Source organism: Quercus lobata, chromosome 11 (assembly GCF_001633185.2).
Source record: "Quercus lobata isolate SW786 chromosome 11, ValleyOak3.0 Primary Assembly, whole genome shotgun sequence".
Lineage (NCBI taxonomy): Eukaryota > Viridiplantae > Streptophyta > Magnoliopsida > Fagales > Fagaceae > Quercus > Quercus lobata.
Genome location: NC_044914.1, coordinates 28461057 through 28481945, shown reverse-complemented (window position 1 = coordinate 28481945; position 20889 = coordinate 28461057). Strand labels below are relative to the sequence as shown.

General features: G+C 41.4%; 1 protein-coding gene and 1 pseudogene across 1 annotated transcript; one reads left to right on the top strand and one right to left on the bottom strand.

Moving 5' to 3' along the window:
- Positions 1 to 5621: 5621 nt before the first annotated feature.
- LOC115969207 lies at positions 5622 to 6209 on the bottom strand (annotated as a pseudogene).
- Positions 6210 to 15149: 8940 nt separating this feature from the next.
- On the top strand, positions 15150 to 17433 carry LOC115967706 (L-type lectin-domain containing receptor kinase IX.1-like). The gene has a single exon (XM_031086843.1). It carries the CDS (start codon positions 15261 to 15263, stop codon positions 17259 to 17261), a length of 2001 nt encoding a protein of 666 aa, XP_030942703.1. The 5' UTR covers positions 15150 to 15260; the 3' UTR covers positions 17262 to 17433.
- Positions 17434 to 20889: the final 3456 nt, after the last annotated feature.

Genomic DNA, 20889 nt, shown 5'->3' with positions numbered 1-20889 from the left:
AAATATCATATGCAGGTACAGGATACCTAAAGTGCTGGTCTCTAACAACGATAAGCAATTCGACAACAGCGCATTCAGAGACTTTTGCTCGGAGTTAGGGATCAAGAATCACTACTCGTCGCCTGCATATCTGCAGGCTAATAGGCAAGTCGAAGTCACAAACCGGTCCTTGCTCAAGATAATCAAGACCCGGCTCGAGGGGGCAAAGGGTATCTGGTCGGACAAACTACCAAGCATCCTATGAGCATACCAAACCACAGTAAGAACACCCACTGGAGAAACACTATTTCGACTAGTATATGGAACTTAAGTGGTCATTCCCACAGAAGTGGGGCTTATAAGCTACCGGGTGGAAAGCTACGACAAGGATAAGAACGAAGAGGCCATGTGCCTCCAGCTCAATCTAGTGGACGAAGTCAAAGCGGCAGTAGAGTAGAGGTTGACGCGCTATCAGAATCTCATGGCAAAACACTACAACTCCAAAGTGATGCATAGGGACTTTCAGGTCGGTGATCTTGTACTACAGAAGGTAATGGGTGCCACTAGAGATCCTTCGTACGGAAATCTCGGCCCTAACTGGAAAGGACCCTACAGGATCGTGTTATGGCAGAGGAAGGGCACCTACCACCTTGAGAAGATGGGCGGACAAAAACTGCAGCACCCATAGAACACGGAACATCTATGAAAATACTACTAGTAGAGATAATATAAAGAGCAGCGACGATCCCTAATTTCCTAGTTTATTAATTTTAGCTACAATTACTAGTTTTCTTTTAACAATTTTTGCTACAATATTTTGTGCCTTTTTAATCCCAAGGGGGCAGGTACTTTTTCCGTACAAACATATTTTATTTTAAAGAGGAATTATTCAGACACAACTGTGTTTTTCTACTTGAATTCTCACAAATTCAAAAGTGAACAAGAGAAAACAACGCCCAAAAAGTGGACAGACCACTCATAGGGTAGGAATTATTACCAAGTCCACAAAGTGGACGGATCACCTATAGGGTGGAAATATCTACCAAGCCCACAAAGTGGACGGACCACTCATAGGGTAGAAATGTTATAATGTCCACAAAGTGGACGGATCACCCATAGGGTGGAAATGTTAGCCCACAAAGTGGACGGATCACCCATTGGGTGGATATCTCTACGATGCCCACAAAGTGGACGGACCACCCATAGGGTGAAAATGTTATAAAGTTCACTAAGTGGACGGATCACCCATAGGGTGGAAATGTTAGTCCACAAAGTGGATGGATCATCTATAGGGTGGAAATATCTACCAAGCCCACAAAGTGGACGGACCACTCATAGGGTGGAAATGTTATAAAGTCCACAAAGTGGACGGATCACCCATAGGGTGGAAATGTTAGTTCACAGAGTGGACGGGTCACTCATAGGGTGGATATCTCTACGAAGCTCACAAAGTGGACAGACCACCTATAGGGTGGAAATGTTATAAAGTACACTAAGTGGACGGATCACCCACAGGGTGCAAATGGGTATAGTCTACAAAGTGAACGGATCATCCATAGGGTGGAAATATTTACCAAGTCCACAAAGTGGATGGACCACCCATAGGGCGGAAACTATCATCAAGTTCATAAAGTGGACGGGCCATCTATAGATTACAAACTATTATCAAAATCCACAAGACGGATGGATCATCCTAGACGGGTGATAGTCAAAGTCCATAAAAATGGACGGATGACAAATAAAGTATACTAAGTAGGCGAATCATCCCTGACGGGTGAAAACTCCTTAAGTCAATAAAAATTATGGTTAAAAAAAAAAATCACAAACTGAACGGGTAGTCCCGGACGAATGAAACTCCTAAGCCCGTAATAATAGCGAAGCCCACCAGTTGGACGGAGCAATCTAGATGGATGACGGCTAGTCCATAAAATGGATGAATAATGACGAGTTCTAAGTCAACATAAGTGGACGGATACAAGCCCATCAACTGCATGGGTCATCCCATAAGGTGAAAATTTCCAAGTCCACAAGGAAGGACGGGATAAACTAAAGTATTCAAGGGGGACGGTTCGTCCAAAAACTAAAATTATACATGTCCATAAAGATGGTTAGTTCTTCGTATAATGGACAACTAGAGAGGACGGAGACTCATAAAAATAATAAAGATATATGCAGCCATAAAAGTTGAGAAATAAAACAACATTGACGGGTAAAACCCTCAAAGGGCAATTGTTCAATAAACAAAATTAATGACGGGTAAAACCCTCGAAGGGCAATTGTTCAATGCACAAAATTAATGACAAGTCATTTTCAAATAATTAAAATAAAAAATAAAAAATAAGGTCTTCTCTCTACTCTTTAGGGTCGGCATCTTGGGCATTTTGAGCTTGGGCTGACTCTCCGTCGCCTGGGGCTGCATCCTCAGTAAAAAGATCGTCTATGTTCTCTAAGGCGATGGGCAAAGCAGACGTATGGCCTTGATTATCAATGTTTATCATGGACACATCCAGTTCAAGGTAGGCTTTCTTAACTTGACGGAGCGCGTCATCAAAACCTTGCAGGAATGAGTCCCCCAGCTCGGCCAATAAAGCGTCAGAGTAAAGCGTCAGAGTCACAGTATTCTTGGACTGCTACCTCCTTAGCCTGACGGAGCTTTTCCTTCAGGTCTTGGATCTCCTTTTCTTTGACCTCAAGGGCTTTCTCCGCCTCATCCGTCTTTTGCTCAAGCTCCTTCCTTACCTGCTCTGAAAGGTCAAACTTCTTCTTCATAGTGGACTTCCACTTGTTAAGTTGACCCAGTTCATCCTTTGTCTGCTCTGCCTTTGCTCGCATACATTCCAGAGCCGCCTCATGGTTAAGGCACCAATCCATTACGCCTTTCATCATGACTAGGGACTGGAACAAACAAGTTAAGAGTGTTAGACAAAAACTAGGTGGAGTGGACGGGGGTAAATCGATAGACAAAAATTACTTGTGCAACAGCAAAGAGACCCGTCTCCCCCATTGCCTTCGTTGAGTGATTGCCCAAATCCTTGTAGTCCTTCGACGAGATAATAGATGAAGGCTTCTCCAAGGCATATTTGGAGTCGTCACGAAGGAAAGGAGGAGGCTTCTCTTGGCTTGTGGACGGGGCCTTCATTAAGCCTTTACCTAACCTATGCTTTACTGGGGTGACAGTCTTCACACCCTCAGCCATCAACCCTACGACGGGTTCCAGAGAGAGTTTTTGCTGCTTATGAGGACGGTTAGCTTTGGACGGAGGTTTCCTTTTTGTCGACGGAGCCATCCCCTTAGGAACCACCTCGCCAAACTCTTTTCTTTTGACGGCCTGTGATTTTATCAGCGCCCTTCTCTTAGCATCGTCCATCTCTATAAAGAATGACAGATGAAGTTATTAACTAAAAGTTGAAGCCATTTATGCAAAATAAAGGTTGGCGGACTTATGTTTGTGAATTTTTTCATTATATCTGACGGCTTCCTGCGTGGGTTCAGGATCGTTACAATACCGATGGTATTTGGATTTACCAACTTCGCCCAAGTCCTTTCCTCCGGCTTGGTCTTTTGAAAAATCTTCTTAAGAAAACTAAACTCCTTACTAACTTGTGGATGCCGTCTACCTGCAGAAGAAATGGATGGTTAAAAGAGAGAAATCATAACTGAGCGAATATAAAAAGAATTTACAAATTAGGACAGATGCATACAAGATGGATCTAATACTCCCCAGGTTGTATCGACGGGCATATATTCTGTCTCCCCTGGACGACCCATCCACCCGTCACCCTCTAGGAAGAAGTAACGACTCTTCCAGTCTCTATTTGAGTCGGGTGTTTCAAATATGACCTTCAACAATGGACTCCTACTAGCAAAACTATACATTCCCCTTGACTTGTCAATTTCATCTGGACGGTAACAATGACGGAATTCACGCACCGTTAGCCTCTTAGCCCCGTCTGTCATGGAACTATAAAGAATCTCCATTGCTATGAAGACCATCCAGGCATTCGGGGATATCTGGGTGACGGACATACCCAAAAACTTTAGAAGTTCTCTATGCAGGGTACTTAGTGGAAATCTAAGTCCCGCCTTTAGCATCTGTTCATACACTCCGACACCTTCTACCCCCTCGTAATAACATTTCTCTGATACGTAGGGTAGATGGATTGGAATGTAGTCTGGAATTTGAAAATTAGCCCTAAATGTGTTGAAGTGTTTCTCCTTGATGATGGATATGAATTTATGCACCATCCACTTTGATAGCATGATGAACTCCCTAAGTCCACCAGCACCAATGACGGATCTCAATGGTTGATCCTCGCCGTCATTAGAAATATCTTTTAGCTCAGCCATCTCCATATCCTCATTTGTTGACGACGAGGAAGAGGTAGACGGACTCCTCTCTTCGCTTGGACTCTCTTGGTCTTTATGACCGGACAGGTATACTTCCTTGTAATCCGCTCCGTCACGAACTACTGACTGATTACTTGACGAACTAGACATTGCCTACAATTGGTGACAAAACCTAAGACTAACGGATCTAGAAGTGTTGACAGGTGTGTATAAAAGTCTAGCAAAATGAAAGCACAAATGCAAGACTTGTAAAAAATAATAATACTCACCAAGTCTGAGTAACTGAAGGTCAACGGTTGTATAGATGACGGGTACAGATATTCGACGAAACGCTTTCTGACATGGTTGAGAAATGAGGGAGGAGAAGTGTAATATATATATGTGAATTGCACGGAAGATGAAGCAACGCTTCGATTCGGGACAAAATCCAATCAAAAAGTGACATGTGTCGTACCTCATAAATGCTTGACAACCTTTCAACAAATGATCAGAGTTCATGTCGTCCTCTTGGAGATCCGTCAACTCCAAGAACCTTCAACCGTCAATTTCAAGAACCTTAAACCGTCAACTCCAAGAACCTTCAACCGTCAACTCCAAGAACCTTAAACTGTCAACCTCGAAAACCTTAAACCGCCAACCCCAAAGAATATTGAACCGTCACCCTATTGGTCCGACCACCCAAGCATGACAAACCATAGGGTGAAGGGGGCAATTGAAGTGGTAAAAATTGGGTCTGACGTATCCTAGCCCATGGGCCAATAATGGGTAAGCCTAGTGCATAGCAAGAACCCTGACTTAAAATACTTGTTACACATGCTTGAATCCTGGTAGAATCCCAAAGGAAATAAGAATCCTAGTACAAGAAGAATTCTAGAAGATACGCGCATTAATGAAAGACCCTCTCTACAAGGAAATGTCTTGTCCATCACATTTGAGATTATTCAAGAGGATTCCTATAAGGAAAAGACTTCTATATCAAGGAAGAGAGGCCAACCTTCTACTACTATAAAAGCCCCAATACCCTCACAAATCAAGGTACGCATAATTTACCCCTTTTTAGTACCCTAGAGTTGAGAATAATTTTAACTTGACCTTCGTAGGGTATTTGGCTGGCACCACACCCGTGTCCTCTGTTAGATAACTTCTTTCTTCTTGCAGGTTGCTATTTCAAGCGTGCGAGGATTGTGTAGCTCATTGGTGATTTTAATGCATCATCATCATATATATATATATATATATATATCCTAAGCATTATATATGCTTAGAAGTTCTTGAATAACTCTTAGATAGGGACACTAATTGACATAGTTACCCGAGGGGTCATAGTTGCAGCTAATAATGGTGCCACCATTGTTGCATCAAACTTTGGCACACCCCAAACGCACTGAGTTGCTCCAAACTGTGTATAGTGGCGGCACTCACGGCCAGCACGAGTTAGAGTTGTAGTCATACTTGGGCTTCTCTGCTACCCACATTTTCACAGCGGCTGTGCCCAAAAGGTCACGGCTACCCCATGCTAGGTTCTCACCATAAGGTCCTCCTGATGCACAAGTTTACAGCTACCTTTAAGTTTCTCAACGTAGTTTCGGGCATAAGAAGCTACTTTTGCATCCCATCTCAGGGGTCCAACACCAACTTGTGCACGAGCTGCGTTGTGAGCATTGAGGTAGTCTTGGGGTGAGTTTTGGGCAAGGGAGACATGGACCGTGGCCAAGCCAATGACACAAAAAATTGCTAGTGAAATCTTAAACATCATCATGTTTGGTTTCTTTTGATGATAAATGAACATTTATGAGGGGTTATATATAGTGATATAAAGGTAGAAGATGATATAAAGCTAGTCTAATGGTGGATTATTGAAGAGCATTAAAAAAATGGTAGTCGTCAGAAACACTCCCCTTGGACACAAATCTAATCGCCATCGCCATCGGGCAACTCTATTTTATTCCATCGCATAGCTTTAAGATAAGATTATTTTTTATTTTTTATTTTTTATTTTTAATGAATTAAGATAAGATTAATTAGTAGCAATTTGACTGACTTCCATTATTATTTTCTTATACCAACTTGGAACTTGTCTCACATAAATAAGGTACGTACGACAAATTATGTAAAGAATGCAACGACATTAGATTAACTTTTTTCTCACACGACCCCTTTTTTTTTTTCATTATGAAAATAATTTAAATTTTGTTAACCTTGCATGTTTCTGATTTCCTTAAAATTTGGCAAATGAAAATGCCTTCACATTAACAAAAATTTAAAACCAGCATAAGACAACAATAACGGTTCGATGAACACAGATTCACAAATAAAGCTGTCCAAAATCCGCTATCAATCAAATGGGCTACAATCACATGGCTAATTACCTTCTTGTGATCAAATTTCAAGCAATTCTATTACTATCACTGATGATTTCTACCAATTACATGGAGATTGACTTCTTCTGCTTAAGGAAATTCTATGCTGTCTATTCTATATCACATGGTATCAAACACTTTTTTTTTTTTTTTTTACACCATGAGTTCATGTTTCCACTACACTATTTATAACCCAATTTTCACTTTGTTTTAAATCTAAAACCTCAATATACTGCTGCCAAGCTATAGTTCGGACTTCGGATGACCACTTGAGTTCTATTTATATTTTTTCATTCTCATAAATCTTTCTTTTTTCTTGATATTTCGATTATTTTACAACACGTTATTAGTATGAAACTCTAGCCAAAATCAAAACATGAAGTTATCTTCATTCTACCTTCAAAATCAAAATTATTTATGTGATACAACAACTCACTGTAAGTTTCTCCCAATAAAAGTCTTTCGGATTTCGTTCTACCTCTTCTGCAGTTTACACGGAAAGTATACACCTGTATTTAGCTGGACCGAAGGGACAAAATCCAGTGGAAAAAAGTCACGCCCCCCAAAAAAAAAATTCAAATAATTTTTGGTAATTTTTCATTACCTAGTTACCTGGCAGCTGCAAAAGTAACTTCAGCAATATGCTATTGACCAAGTCAATAATTTTTGAAGAAAGAAGCTATACTCCCCAAATTTTGGTGTAATTACTATAACATCCATAAACTTTTAATTTAACTAATTTAATACCTGACCTATACACATGTGCTAACTCACTACATTTGTTATTATTATGTTAAAACTAACCTTTGAACTCATGTGAAAGACACATTCAACAAAAATTACCAAATCCCAGTCCTAGATGAACTGATTGAGAGGAGAGAAAATTAGAGTTCAGTTTTGAGAGAGGGCAGGGGAGATCAAACCGGATCCTTCTTTTGTGTCTCGTTGGAGCAAGAGTTCGTGTCTAGCTGTCAATTGCACTATCTTGCCAAATCCTTTATTAATTCTCCATTTTATTTTATTTTTTACAACAAGGTGAACATATTTATAATACCACAGTAAATTGTATAGTCTAAATCTTTTAAAGTCCGACATATTTGAATGTTGAATCAATTAATCAAATAATAATAATGTCAAACTTAGACTAAGGCTTTGTTTGGTTGGAGGAGTGGAAAAGTAGAAGGATGAAAAATATTTAGTTTTCCCTCTTGTGTGTTTGGTTGGAGGGATGGAAAAATGGGAGGGTGGAAAATATAATTTATATTGTAAGGACACGATTCGTGACGAACCTAACAGTGTTGGATTCGCACGTGAAAAGGCCCAGACAATGTCATTTGTAGAGTGTGGGTTTGAAAGGCTAGGCCTTAGTCATCAGGCGATGGGTTTTTCGGGATGTTCGTATATAGTTATGTTTCCTTCACCCTTGGAGTCTTTCTCCTGGAGGTGGGCTGGGAGGCTCTGGTTTTTGGCCATTTTTCCTAGCCCCTTCTCTAGGTTACTGATTTTTCCTTTTATACTCGCCTGTGTTCACTGTCCTTCGTCTACGTATAGGGTCAACATTTCCAAGGCTGATATTTGTCCCATCAGCCCATACCCAAAGTCATTGGGGGTGGTTGTAAAAGCCAAAAAATGAGGCTATGTCAGGTTAAGAGTATTGAATGGCAGTAAGGGCAGCTTTCCCTGGATATTTTAGATCTTTCTTCCAGGTTTCAGTCCTATACCGTTTTTACCCCTCTATCTGGGGGGACTTTGGGTCTGCCGAGGGCTAAACTGCCCTCGGCGGTATCCAAAGGCTATCTTGTCGAGCTTGGGCCATAGCCCTCCTCGGCTTGGACCTTTGGATTCTCCCCGGGTAGATGGGCATGGCCTATAAATCATTTGGGCCCCACAATAGCCCCTCAAAACCCGGCTGTCCAACATCTTGGTTGGAAAGGGGGGTTTTGGTAATGCCGAACTTTTATGATGGCTCCTTTAATTTGGCCCTTCATTAATGCTGACGGTTTTCCATCTGTCCAAGAAATATACTGATCTACGAGGCGTTTTTTGATTTTACTCCTGGCGCGTTCTCGTCGTTTGATTATTCAAAACACGCTTTTAATGACTTCCCTTTACGAGACTCATTTACATTCGACGGTTCGTCTGACGAGGCGGGGAAATGGAACGGACACATCTTCGTTTTCAGATTCTTTTGGAAACCTGAACGAATTTAATGCCTTCCGTTTTGCCCTTCCTATAAGAAGACAAGTAGGAGGCTGTCACTTTCGTGCAGAGACCCTTTTATCTTTCTGAGATTTTGAAACCCTTTGCCTCCCTCAGCGTTTACTTAACCCAGTAGTTATACACTAACTCACAGTACATTCACCATAACAAATGATGAAGAAACCATACCCCTCCTCAAAGCGTCATGTTCTAATAAAGCTCGAAATGGCTCGGTCAGGGCAAGGATGGTGGAGGCTTAAGATTCATCATACCTTCCTTTCAGCCAAAATCCGAAGCAGGGACTCGTCACGTCAAACTTTCGACGTGACTGAGTCGAGAACACCCATCATCAGTACCAACCGCTCTCTCATGAGCATACCTAATATGGCTCCAGTGTGTTGGGAGTCAGGATCGAGGCAGGGACTAAGTGTCCCTGCTTCTTCCTCTCTCCGTTCACTGGTGGCCCCCTCCGCCTCCCTTTCTTAGTCTTCCCAGCACCAGATCCCTCCTGGTGCTTTCACTTCTCCCTCTTTTACTCCTTTTTCTTTCTTTTCATCTCTTCTCTCTTCTTCTCCTCCTTCTTTACTCATGTCCTCCATCTTCATCATTCATCTCCTCCATCCTCTTCTTCCTTCTCCTTCAAATTCTTCTTCCTTCTCCTTCATCCTTTTCCAAAGAAGGTTCTTCTTTCGATATGAGCAATACTGAGGCAGAGATTGGAGAGACTTTGAAGACGAGTTTAAAAGACACCTGACTGTTTACTTATCTGTACTGCGGGTGTTAGTGTTGCTTCGGCAGCTCACCTTTTGTATAGGCTTGTTTGAGCCCCTCTTTGTACGTTGTAATAATTTTTCATATTAATAAAAATTGTTGTTATTTTACTTCGCATGTTCTGTCTCTATGTTTTTACAAACTTGCAAACGCTGCTCGACATAATAATATAGCATTTGAATCGATGACAACTAAGGCCAAAATACTTGCTAATAAAAAGATGTCACCACAACTTTAACAGAATTGCTTGACATAGCAGTGCGTACCTGTGAATAACGATACTTGCCTGAAACAATGTTGAGATTAGAACTGGATGCTTTATGCGGTGTAGGAAGTAATCATTCGAAGACATATCACCCGCAAAAATGAACAGCCCCCTTAGGCTACCGAATAGTGGAGTACCCCACCATCATCCTAACACTTTATTGGCCTTAACATTTTACAGTATTTGAGCCGGGAACTTTCCCCATCCGAGCAGTTATAAAACTTGTAATTTTTCTCCTCTGTTTTTTTACTTGGTTTCCCCATAGGCTTGAGTCCGAGGACCATGCAAGGCCTTGGTTCTGTCCAAAACTTGTAAGATTTCTTTTTTGTACTTGGTTTCCCCATAGGCTTGAGTCCGAGGACCATGCAAGATCTTGGTTCTGTCCAAAACTTGTAATTTTTCTTTTTTGTACTTGGTTTCCCCATAGGCTTGAGTCCGAGGACCATGCAAGACCTTGGTTCTGTCCAAAACTTGTAATTTTTCTTTTTTGTACTTGGTTTCCTCATAGACTTGAGTCCGAGGACCATGCAAGGCCTTGGTTCTGTCCAAAACTTGTAATTTTTCTTTTTTGTACTTGGTTTCCCCATAGGCTTGAGTCCGAGGACCATGCAAGACCTTGGTTCTGTCCAAAACTAGTAATTTTTCTTTTTTGTACTTGGTTTCCCCATAGGCTTGAGTCCGAGGACCAAGCAAGACCTTAGTTCTGTCCCTGGGCCCCCATGCAAAACGGGCCTGGGCCGCGAATTTATTGGGCCCACAAATTAAGAGGTATTTTCGTAGTCTTAAGTCTTAGGTCACGCGGTACTTTTTGGCGTCCCAGTGTTCGAGGTGCGCCTTCACGAGACTCCTTTAATCCCAGGGTTGCAGACGGCGTTGGAAATCGAGCCGGAGACATTTTGTCTGTAGCGTTCCTTGGGACGCTGCGTGAATTAAATGCCACCACCTTATCTTTTTAAATAAATAGGAGAGAAAGTTGCTTTACCTACACACAAATCCTTCAGTTTCCTCCCTTAGTACATCATGTTTGAGGCGAGGGTTGGGGAAAAGGAACTCTCTCCGCCACAAAGGTGTCGTATCCTCCTGAGACTCAAAATAGCGAGGTACGGGCAAAGGAGGCATAAATTCAAGGGAATATTCTGTTTCGACAGAGGGGAAAGGGCGTTTCTCCCCCTTTTAATCAAAATCCGAAGCAGGTTCTGTTCATGCCAGAATTTTGGTGTGTCAGAAGAAAGATTCTCCACCACCAGCACCTCTGCCTTGTTGCAGGCAAATTTTTGGTGAAGGCTACTCAACTTCCGGCTCCCCGCACCTTTCCTTCAGCGGTGTGAGGCTCAAGTTGGGTTCTTTGGTTGCCTGAGTTATGGGCATGCAAAAGCATTGAGGAAGAATAAGGTCTTGAAGCAGTAGCCAACCTCTCCTCCGTGCTACCTCCTCGGCTTTATCTTCACTCTCTTGTATTTTTCTTTACTTACGTAGTTAGCTTTAATGTAAGCTTGTTTCAACTTTTCATTGTACACTGTACTGTTCCTTTGTCTTAATAAAAGATGTGTTTATTTCTTTATACATACTTTTCTTCTCTGCAACAACTACTTTGTGCATGAATATTAAATGTAAGCTTGCCCTTAATGATATTCCGGGCAGAAAAATGCCTTAACACAGATTCCTAATGGTTTAAACTCACAAATATTATCAAGTATAACAATGGTAATCCTCAATAAATTAAACTCTTGGAACTAACCGGGATAACCGCTGAGTGCTGCACGATGCATGTTAGACCGATGTCCGAGAACAATAAACTCTAAATAATTCGTCCGAGAGGGTAGCCGAGTAGCGAGGGACTTTGATTGTGCTTCTGGGTAATATATTGCACCGTATCGCATCAACCCCTTTAGTACTGGGGATCCGAGGGTAGACCGGGGAATCTGTGCAATTAAGGGATTAACCCAACTGTTAACGAGGAGTTCTCTTCGGATGAATTTTGGGGTTTATGTGCCATAGTTTTTTTTTTTTTAAGTAGTTGGTTTCCCCATAGGCTTGGGTCCGAGGACCATGTAATGCCTTGGTTCTGTCCAAAACCTAGTTTTCCTTCATCCAGGTAGTTGGTTTTCCCACAGGCTTGAGTCCGAGGACTATGCAATGCCTTGGTTCTGTCCAAAACCTAGTTTTCCTCATCCAGGTAGTTGGTTTTCCCATAGGCTTGAGTCCGAGGACTATGCAATGCCTTGGTTCTGTCCAAAACCTAGTTTTCCACATCCAGATAGTTGGTTTTCCCACAGGCTTGAGTCCGAGAACTATGCAATGCCTTGGTTCTGTCCAAAACCTAGTTTTCCTCATCCAGGTAGTTGGTTTTCCCACAGGCTTGAGTCTGAGGACTATGCAATGCCTTGGTTCTGTCCAAAACCTAGTTTTCCTCATCCAGGTAGTTGGTTTCCCCACAGGCTTGAGTTCGAGGACTATGCAATGCCTTGGTTCTGTCTAAAACCTAGTTTTCCTCATCCAAGTAGTTGGTTTTCCCACAGGCTTGAGTCCGAGGACTATGCAATGCCTTGGTTCTATCCAAAACCTACTTTTCCACATCCAGGTAGTTGGTTTCCCCATAGGCTTGAGTTTGAGGACTATGCAATGCCTTGGTTCTGTCCAAAACCTAGTTTTCCTCATCCAGGTAGTTGGTTTTCCCACAGGCTTGAGTCCGAGGACTATGCAATGCCTTGGTTCTGTCTAAAACCTAGTTTTCCTCATCTAGGTAGTTGGTTTCCCCACAGGCTTGAGTCCGAGGACTATGCAATGCCTTGGTTCTGTCCAAAACCTAGTTTTCCTCATCCAGGTAGTTGGTTTTCCCACAGGCTTGAGTCCGAGGACTATGCAATGCCTTGGTTCTGTCCAAAACCTAGTTTTCCACATCCAGGTAGTTGGTTTCCCTATAGGCTTGAGTCCGAGGACTATGCAATGCCTTGGTTCTGTCCAAAACCTAGTTTTCCTCATCCAGGTAGTTGGTTTTCCCACTGGCTTGAGTTCGAGGACCATGCAATGCCTTGGTTCTGTCCAAAACCTAGTTTTCTCTTTGTGTGGGATCTTGGCTTTAGGGGAGTTAGCTCCTCAGCCAAGCCCCTAGAGTTTATCCATACGATTAACGGTACCAAGTGCCTAGTTTGCTCTTTACGGGGGATCTTGGCTTTAAGGGAGTTAGCTCCTCAGCCAAGCCCCTAGTCAAGAAACGTAGCCCCTAGCAGAACTTTATACTAGAACTCTATAACCAACGGTTAGAAATAACAACGAAACTCTATCGACCCACCTCCTATACCAACACACAAGCCTTTCCCACAGACGGCGCCAATTGTAAGGACACGATTCATGACGAACCTAACAGTGTTGGATTCGCACGTGAAAAGGCCCAGACAATGTCATTTGTAGAGCGTGGGTTTGAAAGGCTAGGCCTTAGTCACCAGGCGGTGGGTTTTTCGGGATGTTCGTATATAGTTATGTTTCCTTCACCCCTGGAGTCTTTCTCCTGGAGGTGGGCTGGGAGGCTCTGGTTTTTGGCCATTTTTCCCAGCCCCTTCTCTAGGTTACTGATTTTTCCTTTTATACTCGTCTATGTTCACTGTCCTTCGTCCACGTATAGGGTCAACATTTCCAAGGCTGATATTTGTCCCATCAGCCCATACCCAAAGTCATTGGGGGTGGTTGTAAAAGCCAAAAAATGCGGCTATGTCAGGTTAAGAGTATTGAATGGCAGTAAGGGCAGCTTTCCCTGGATATTTTAGATCTTTCTTCCAGGTTTCAGTCCTATACTGTTTTTACCCCTCTATCTGGGGGGACTTTGGATCTGCCGAGGACTGAACTGCCCTCGGCGGTATCCAAAGGCTATCTTGTCGAGCTTGGGCCATAGTCCTCCTTGGCTTGGGCCTTTGGATTCTCCCCGGGTAGATGGGCATGGCCCATAAATCATTTGGGCCCCACATATATAAATTAACTATTATATCCTTGTTATATAATATGTAAGAAATAGATTTATTTGTATTTATTAAATAATATAAAATTTACCACATTATGTATATATAAATTTATATTATTATTTATATTATTATAATGTAAAAATTACAATAGATGAATGAGGAGTATAATGAGGACAAGAAATAATAGATCACGTTAAATAAATAAAAAATAAAAAAATAAAAAATAAAAAATAAAAAATAAAAATAAAAAGAAAGCGGAAGAACTTAGACCACGGTCTGCTGTGAAGGTAAGACAAAGAATAGGCAAAAAAGTGATAAAAATTTGTGGGAAAAAGTCATCAGGTGGGGTAGGTGAGAAAGTCATGATTGAGGTTAGTGGGAGAGGGCATTATGGTAAAAGACTTATGAGAGCACTTTTCTCTCATAACTTTTCCTCCCGATTTGGGAGGATGAGATTTGCTAGCCCGGGAGAGAAAATTTTCTCCCGGGTTTTCCATCCTCAATAGTTTCTATCCTCAATATTTTCTATCATTTGCCAAACAATGAAAAACACTGTTTTCCACTATATTTTTTTCCCTATATTTTTATTCTCCCTAAATTCCCCCAACCAAACACATTGTAAAATTTGAGAGATAGAGAGAGATATTTGTTGGCCAAATAAAATCAAACAAAATCCCCACTCGTTTGAATTGGAGCTGCAAACGCATTTGACATTTGACAAGAAATAATTGCGTCTAGGTTTCGCCAAGAATACTTATTTGCCGTATGGAGTTTGGAGTAAGGAGAGAACATACTAGGAGCAATTGTGGGGCGCATTTTAGGTAGTCTAGACTACATAAGGTTTTCGTTGTCAAGTCTTGGTCAATATAGTTGATTTATAGCGGAGCAGGTAAAGCAGTCCTCCTCTTTCTCCTGTTTTCTAAAAGAGTAGCTCCTCTCTATTGTCCGGACTCTGAAGGATGTATAGTGTGTAGTTCAGAACCATAAGTTTTGGCTAAATAGAGTTGTTTAGCAAAAGCATCAAACAGTGCGTATAAACGGACTCACCAAAATTTTTAAACCGCCCAAAACCCTATTCATGCTACCTCTCCGCTTTTTTTAATATGGATTCACCAAAGTTTTGTTAATTTTGCGAATTTTTAATAAAAGAATTATTAAAATAAATAATTAGTATATACCTTAAAGTATATATTAACTGGACCTTTTATTATAAGTAATGGAAATAGGAATAGAAATAAAATAAGCAGTATAAAATTGACTTGTAGTTGAGTCAATAATTTTGGAGATGGATGGTATCTCAGATTGATGTCGTAGCCGTCCATCCTTATCATATTTGATAACAATTTGGCGAACCTCTTAGCCCCAAACCCACTTTCCCTAGCCATGGTTTTCCAGGCACAGAAGCTCAGTATCATCTACTTGTTAATAAGCATTTTCCTCTTGCTCATAAACCCTTGTTCAGCTCAGATATTCTTCAACTACACCGATTTCAGTCAAACAATCAACAACAAAACTATAATCCGAAAAGGAAACGCTACGATATCAGGTTCAGGGATCCAACTCACGCCTGATGAAGTGGACAACTGGGGTCGGGCCACATATTCAAAGCAGATGCATCTTTGGGACGAGAAATCAGGAAAAGTGGCCAGCTTCACTTCCAACTTCTCCTTCATCATCGATTCTCAAGGTAAAGACAGATATTCAGATGGGATCACGTTCTTCCTCTCAACCCCAAATTTCCCTGCTCCTAGACCAACAGATGGCGCCGGCCTCGGCCTTGTGAGCCGCAATCAAATGGGACAACCCATGTTCCTGGCTGCAAATAAATTTGTTGCAGTGGAGTTTGATACATTTCAAAATGTAGAATTTGATCTGCCGAATTCAGTTAGTGAACACGTTGGTATCAATATCAACAACATGATGTCTCAGACCTCTACACCATGGTATTGTACTATTAAGGAGAATAGAACATATAGTGCAAGTATCAATTACAATTCTAGTACGCAAAATTTAAGCGTTACCTTCACTGGTTTCAATTATGCTAACACCACTGTTCAACAGCACCTTTCTTTGGTAATTAATTTGACAGATCATTTACCAGAATCGGTTGAATTTGGGTTTTCAGCTTCGACAGGATTGATTTCTGAGTTGCATATTCTTTCCACTTGGTCTTTTGAATCGACAGCACCTTCTACGATTCAGCAATCGCCAGCACCTTCTGTGGAGAAGAATAAAGATGAGCCAAAGACAAAATTGGTGGTGGGCCTGAGTTTAGGTGCAAGCATTTTAAGTATTGGTTTGGTGTTGGTTTGCTTTGTGTATAGGAAAAAGTGTGGTGAAGAGAAAGGAGAAAAAGAAGAGGAGCTTGGCTTTGAACTTTCAATGGATGATGAATTCGAACGAGGTATTGGACCAAAGAAGTTTTCTTACAACGAATTAGTTTCTGCAACGAGCAACTTTGCAGAGGAAAATAAGCTTGGACAAGGAGGGTTTGGTCGGGTCTATAAAGGATATTTAAGGGTCATAAATTCCTATGTTGCTATTAAGAGAGTTTCAGAGGGATCTGCACAAGGGATAAAGGAGTATATAGCTGAGGTGAGGATTATTGGTCAACTCAGGCATAGAAATTTGGTGCAACTAATTGGTTGGTGCCACGAGAAAGATGATCTTCTTCTAATTTATGAGTTCATGTCAAAAGGCAGCTTAGATTTGCATCTTTTCAAAGGTAAAAGCTTGTTAACATGGGTGGAGAGGTACAATATTGCTCGAGGCCTAGCATCAGCACTGCAATACTTGCATGAAGAATGGGAAAAATGCGTGTTGCATAGGGACATAAAGTCAAGCAACATCTTGTTGGATTCAAATTTAAATGCAAAGCTTGGGGATTTTGGCGTAGCTAGACTCGTGGACCATGTCAAACGATCACAAACCACAGCTTTGGCCGGGACCTGGGGTTATTTGGCCCCTGAATGTATTATGTCGGGCAGGGCCAGCAAGGAGACAGATGTATATAGTTTCGGGATTGTAGTATTGGAGATAGCCTGTGGAAGAAAACCAGCTAAACCTGATGCAAAACAAGATGAAATTATTATGTTAGAGTGGCTTTGGGAGCTTTATGGAGCAAGGAATCTTCTTAAGGCAGCTGACCCTAGATTGGGTGGAGATTTTGATGAGCCGCAAATGGAACGGTTGATGGTTGTTGGACTTTGGTGTGCTCATCCAGATTACAATGCCAGACCGTCAATAAGAAAAGCCATTCATGTGCTTGATTTTGAAGTTACATTACCCATTCTCGAGCCAAAGTTGCCTCTGACAACCTTTCTTACCCTTCCAAGTTTTGCATCAACGTCTTCAACTAGTAAATCACAAAACCACGGTGCTTAGTTATCTAGCCCTATCAGAGGTCAAAGCATCAAGCCTCAAGACAAGAAGAGGCAGAGCGGATCAGTGAAGAAGTACATGGCTAAGCTACTTGTAGTTTTAGTCTATGTATCGTATATAGCTTAAATTGTGTGTAGTTTAGTTAGTCTTGTAAATAATTTAGTGATGCACGTGACTGTGCACTTGTGAGCTTTTAGTTTTTTTGTTAAGAAGCTGTTATAGTTGCTAAGTTAGTTACTTAGCCTCTGATTTTATATAAGGATCAGTCCCGTGTATCATTAAGCAAGTTAATGAGAATTTCATTCTTAGCAAATCTCTCATAAGCCCTGGTAGCAACATCAGTTCTTCACAGTTCACAGCATATTCTGAAGCTTATGCATCTACTTAATAAATTCTATACTCGCACTTTGTTGATGCTAGGTAAATTAATTCTTGGAACATAATGCATTTAAGCTGTCAAAGAGGAGGGAAAAGAGCCTGATCCTTTACTGCCTAGAGTTTTTGCGTAAACAACTACAACTTTGGAACTAAGAAATAAAATGTGTCTCTTACTAAATGTCGTTTAGTTGTTCACACTTTACCTTGAGGAAGTCACACTTATGTCACGTGACCAATTTGTTACAACCCTAAATATTTTCACTATCTAATTCTTTGTAGATTTACCATTCATTATTGACAAGTATTATTACATTCTTTTTATAAACGGTCATGGCAAACTGACCAAGCAAAGTTTATGCGTGTAAGGATTGAATTACCGATTGAAAAGCCTTTGAGAAGAGGTGGATATGTCTCCAATATGGATGGGGATAGATGTTGGGTGTCCTTTAAATATGAGCGACTGCCAACATTTTGCTTCAGCTGTGGAAAAATAGGACATGATGAGAAGCATTGTAGAGTGGTGATTGAGAAGCAATCAATGGAAAAACAAGATGGTGAATGGCTGAGGGTTGGAAGCATGTCAAAAGGATTAAATGAGGGATTTAGAGAATCAGGGAGTGGCAGACACAATTTTAAAATCGGTGGTTTCAGGAACTCGGGTAGTGGTAGCTACGAATCAAAAAATGGAGATGAATTGGGGAAGACAGTTTAAGCCACGACGGGGGAGATGGAGGCTTCTGTCCAAAATGAAGGTGAGAAGAGAAGTAGTTGGGGCAGAAGGGTCAATCTCGAAGGGTGGGAAAGATTTGAAAAGCCGGAAAAGAAGGGACTTGTTGCTCGGTCAGAGAGGGGTGCAGCAAGTCATCAGAGTGGATGTGACAATTTGAGTGCTGAGAAGCAGGAAGAAAGCAAGGGAAAGGAGACACGTAGCACTCAAAGGCAAACTGAAAGTCATTTGGTTGGGGACTTGTCCAAAACTAAAGATGAAGAGAAGGCTTCATGGGTGGGCCTGGCCAGGGAGCCCAATTTGAAGGAAAAGGGGCTACTAGTCCACTTAAGCCCAAGATAAACATGTTAGAGCAAAAAGAAGTCAACTCACTTAAGCCCAAGATAACTAAGAAATAATACTGAAGAAGAAGGGCAGGCCGGCCCAAACAAAGGAAAGAGTGGAACGGGGAAGGGGAATTTAAAGAAGGTGGCCAGGGAGGTAGGAAAGGTCCAAGGAGCTGGTTTAAAGTCTCTGGAGATAGTAGTAGGCACCAAGAGGTGTGAGGATACAGACACGCTTACAGAAAGGGAAGGGCGACCCCAGAAGAGAAGTTGCGACGAGGAAGGTAAGAACAATGCTGCTTTCTGTGAAAATTTCTTTGAGGAAATGGTAGTGGCTACTAGGCAGCATCACAGGGAGCAATGATTACATTGGGGTGGAACTGCCGGGGGCTTGGGAACCTCCAGATAGTTCATGTGTTGGGCGAATTAGTCCAACGATGGAATCCCAAAATTATTTTTCTTTCTGAAACAAAAATTAAAAAGAAAGGTACGGAAAAATTATGGAAAAAATAAATTTTGTTAATGGGTTGATTGTGCCTAGTAAGGGCAGGGGAGGTGGTTTAGCGATGTTGTGGAAAAGAGAAGTTGCGTTGGAAATTATGGGTTATTCTAGAAACCACATTGATACGATTATCTCAAAACAGGACTTGGGATTTAAGTGGCGTATGACTGGTTTCTACGGAAATTCGGAAACTTACAGAAGGTAGGAATCTTGGGATGAACTTGTTGCTCTAAATAGGAAATTTCAGCTTCCTTGGCTGTGTTATGCGGATTTTAATGAGATTCTATCTAGGGAAGAGAAGATGGAAGGGGCTCCTTGGCCTTAAAGGCAAATGGATGGGTTTGGTGAGGTGGTTAACACTTGCGGTTTTAAAGACTTGGGATATTGCGGTCCGGATTTTAAATGGTGCAACATGCAAGAAGGGAATAATCGCATTTATCTTAGGTTGGATAGAGCTTTGGCTACTAATGATTGGATTAGCTACTTTAGCGGCACTAGAGTCCTCCATTTGGTTGATTCGACGTCTGACCATTGTGCATTGTTGATTGCCAATTCCATAGCTATGCAGCCCTCCAGGAAGAGCAAGTTCCATTTTGAAGAAATGTGGACAAAAAAAGAGGAGTGTAAGGATATTATTAAGAACGCTTGGGAGGGGTGCTTGCACAGGGGCACTCCGGATAGCATCTCTTCAAGTCTTCAAAGCTGTGCTGCTGAGTTGGAAAAGTGGAATAAGGCGGTTTTTAGTTATGTGCTGAAGCAAATTCATAGTAAAAGGAAAGCTCTTAATGAGTTAACCTTGCAAGATAGAGACGGAGTTATGGGGAAGGAGATAAATAGTTTAAGAAAGGAGATTAATGACCTTCTTGATTGTGAGGAAACTCTTTGGCACCAAAGATCAAGAGTTTCCTGCTATGGCCAAGGGGACCGAAGTACGAAGTTCTTCCATTCAAAGGCCTCACAAAGAAGAAAGAAAAACACTATTAGTGGCATTTGGGACGAAAATTGGAATTGGTGTGATAAAAATGAGAGCATTGCGGTGACGACTATTGCTTACTTTGAGGCTCTGTTTACTACTTCCAACCCTTGCCAGATTATGGAGGTCACTAACACAATACCCACCAAAGTAACTGACGAGTTGAACCAGGGGTTGATCGCGGCATTTACAAGGGAAGAAGGTCATAACCGCATTAAAGCAAATGCATCCTACAAAGGCTCTGGGCTCAGATGGTATGTCAGCAATTTTCTTTCAAAAATATTGGGATGTGGTTGGGAATGACATTACTTGCATGGTGCTAAATGTACTTAATTCTGAAATTTCAATTGCTGATGTAAATCGAACCAACATCACTTTAATTCCAAAAATTAATTGTCCATCGAAAATGTCTGATTTTAGGCCGATAAGTTTATGCAATGTAGTCTATAAACTGGTGTCTAAAGTTATTGCTAATCGCCTAAAAAACATCCTTCCTCAGATTATATCGGAAAACCAAAGTGCCTTTCTGTCTGAGAGGCTCATCACTGATAATGTTTTAGTTGCCTATGAATTAATGCACTACCTAGAACATAAAAAGGAGGGGAAGGAAAATTTTATGGTGGTTAAGCTTGATATGAATAAGGCCTATGATCGTGTTGAGTGGAATTTTATTGAAGATGTTATGTAAAAAATGGGATTCCATGAAAAATGGATCCAATTAATTATGA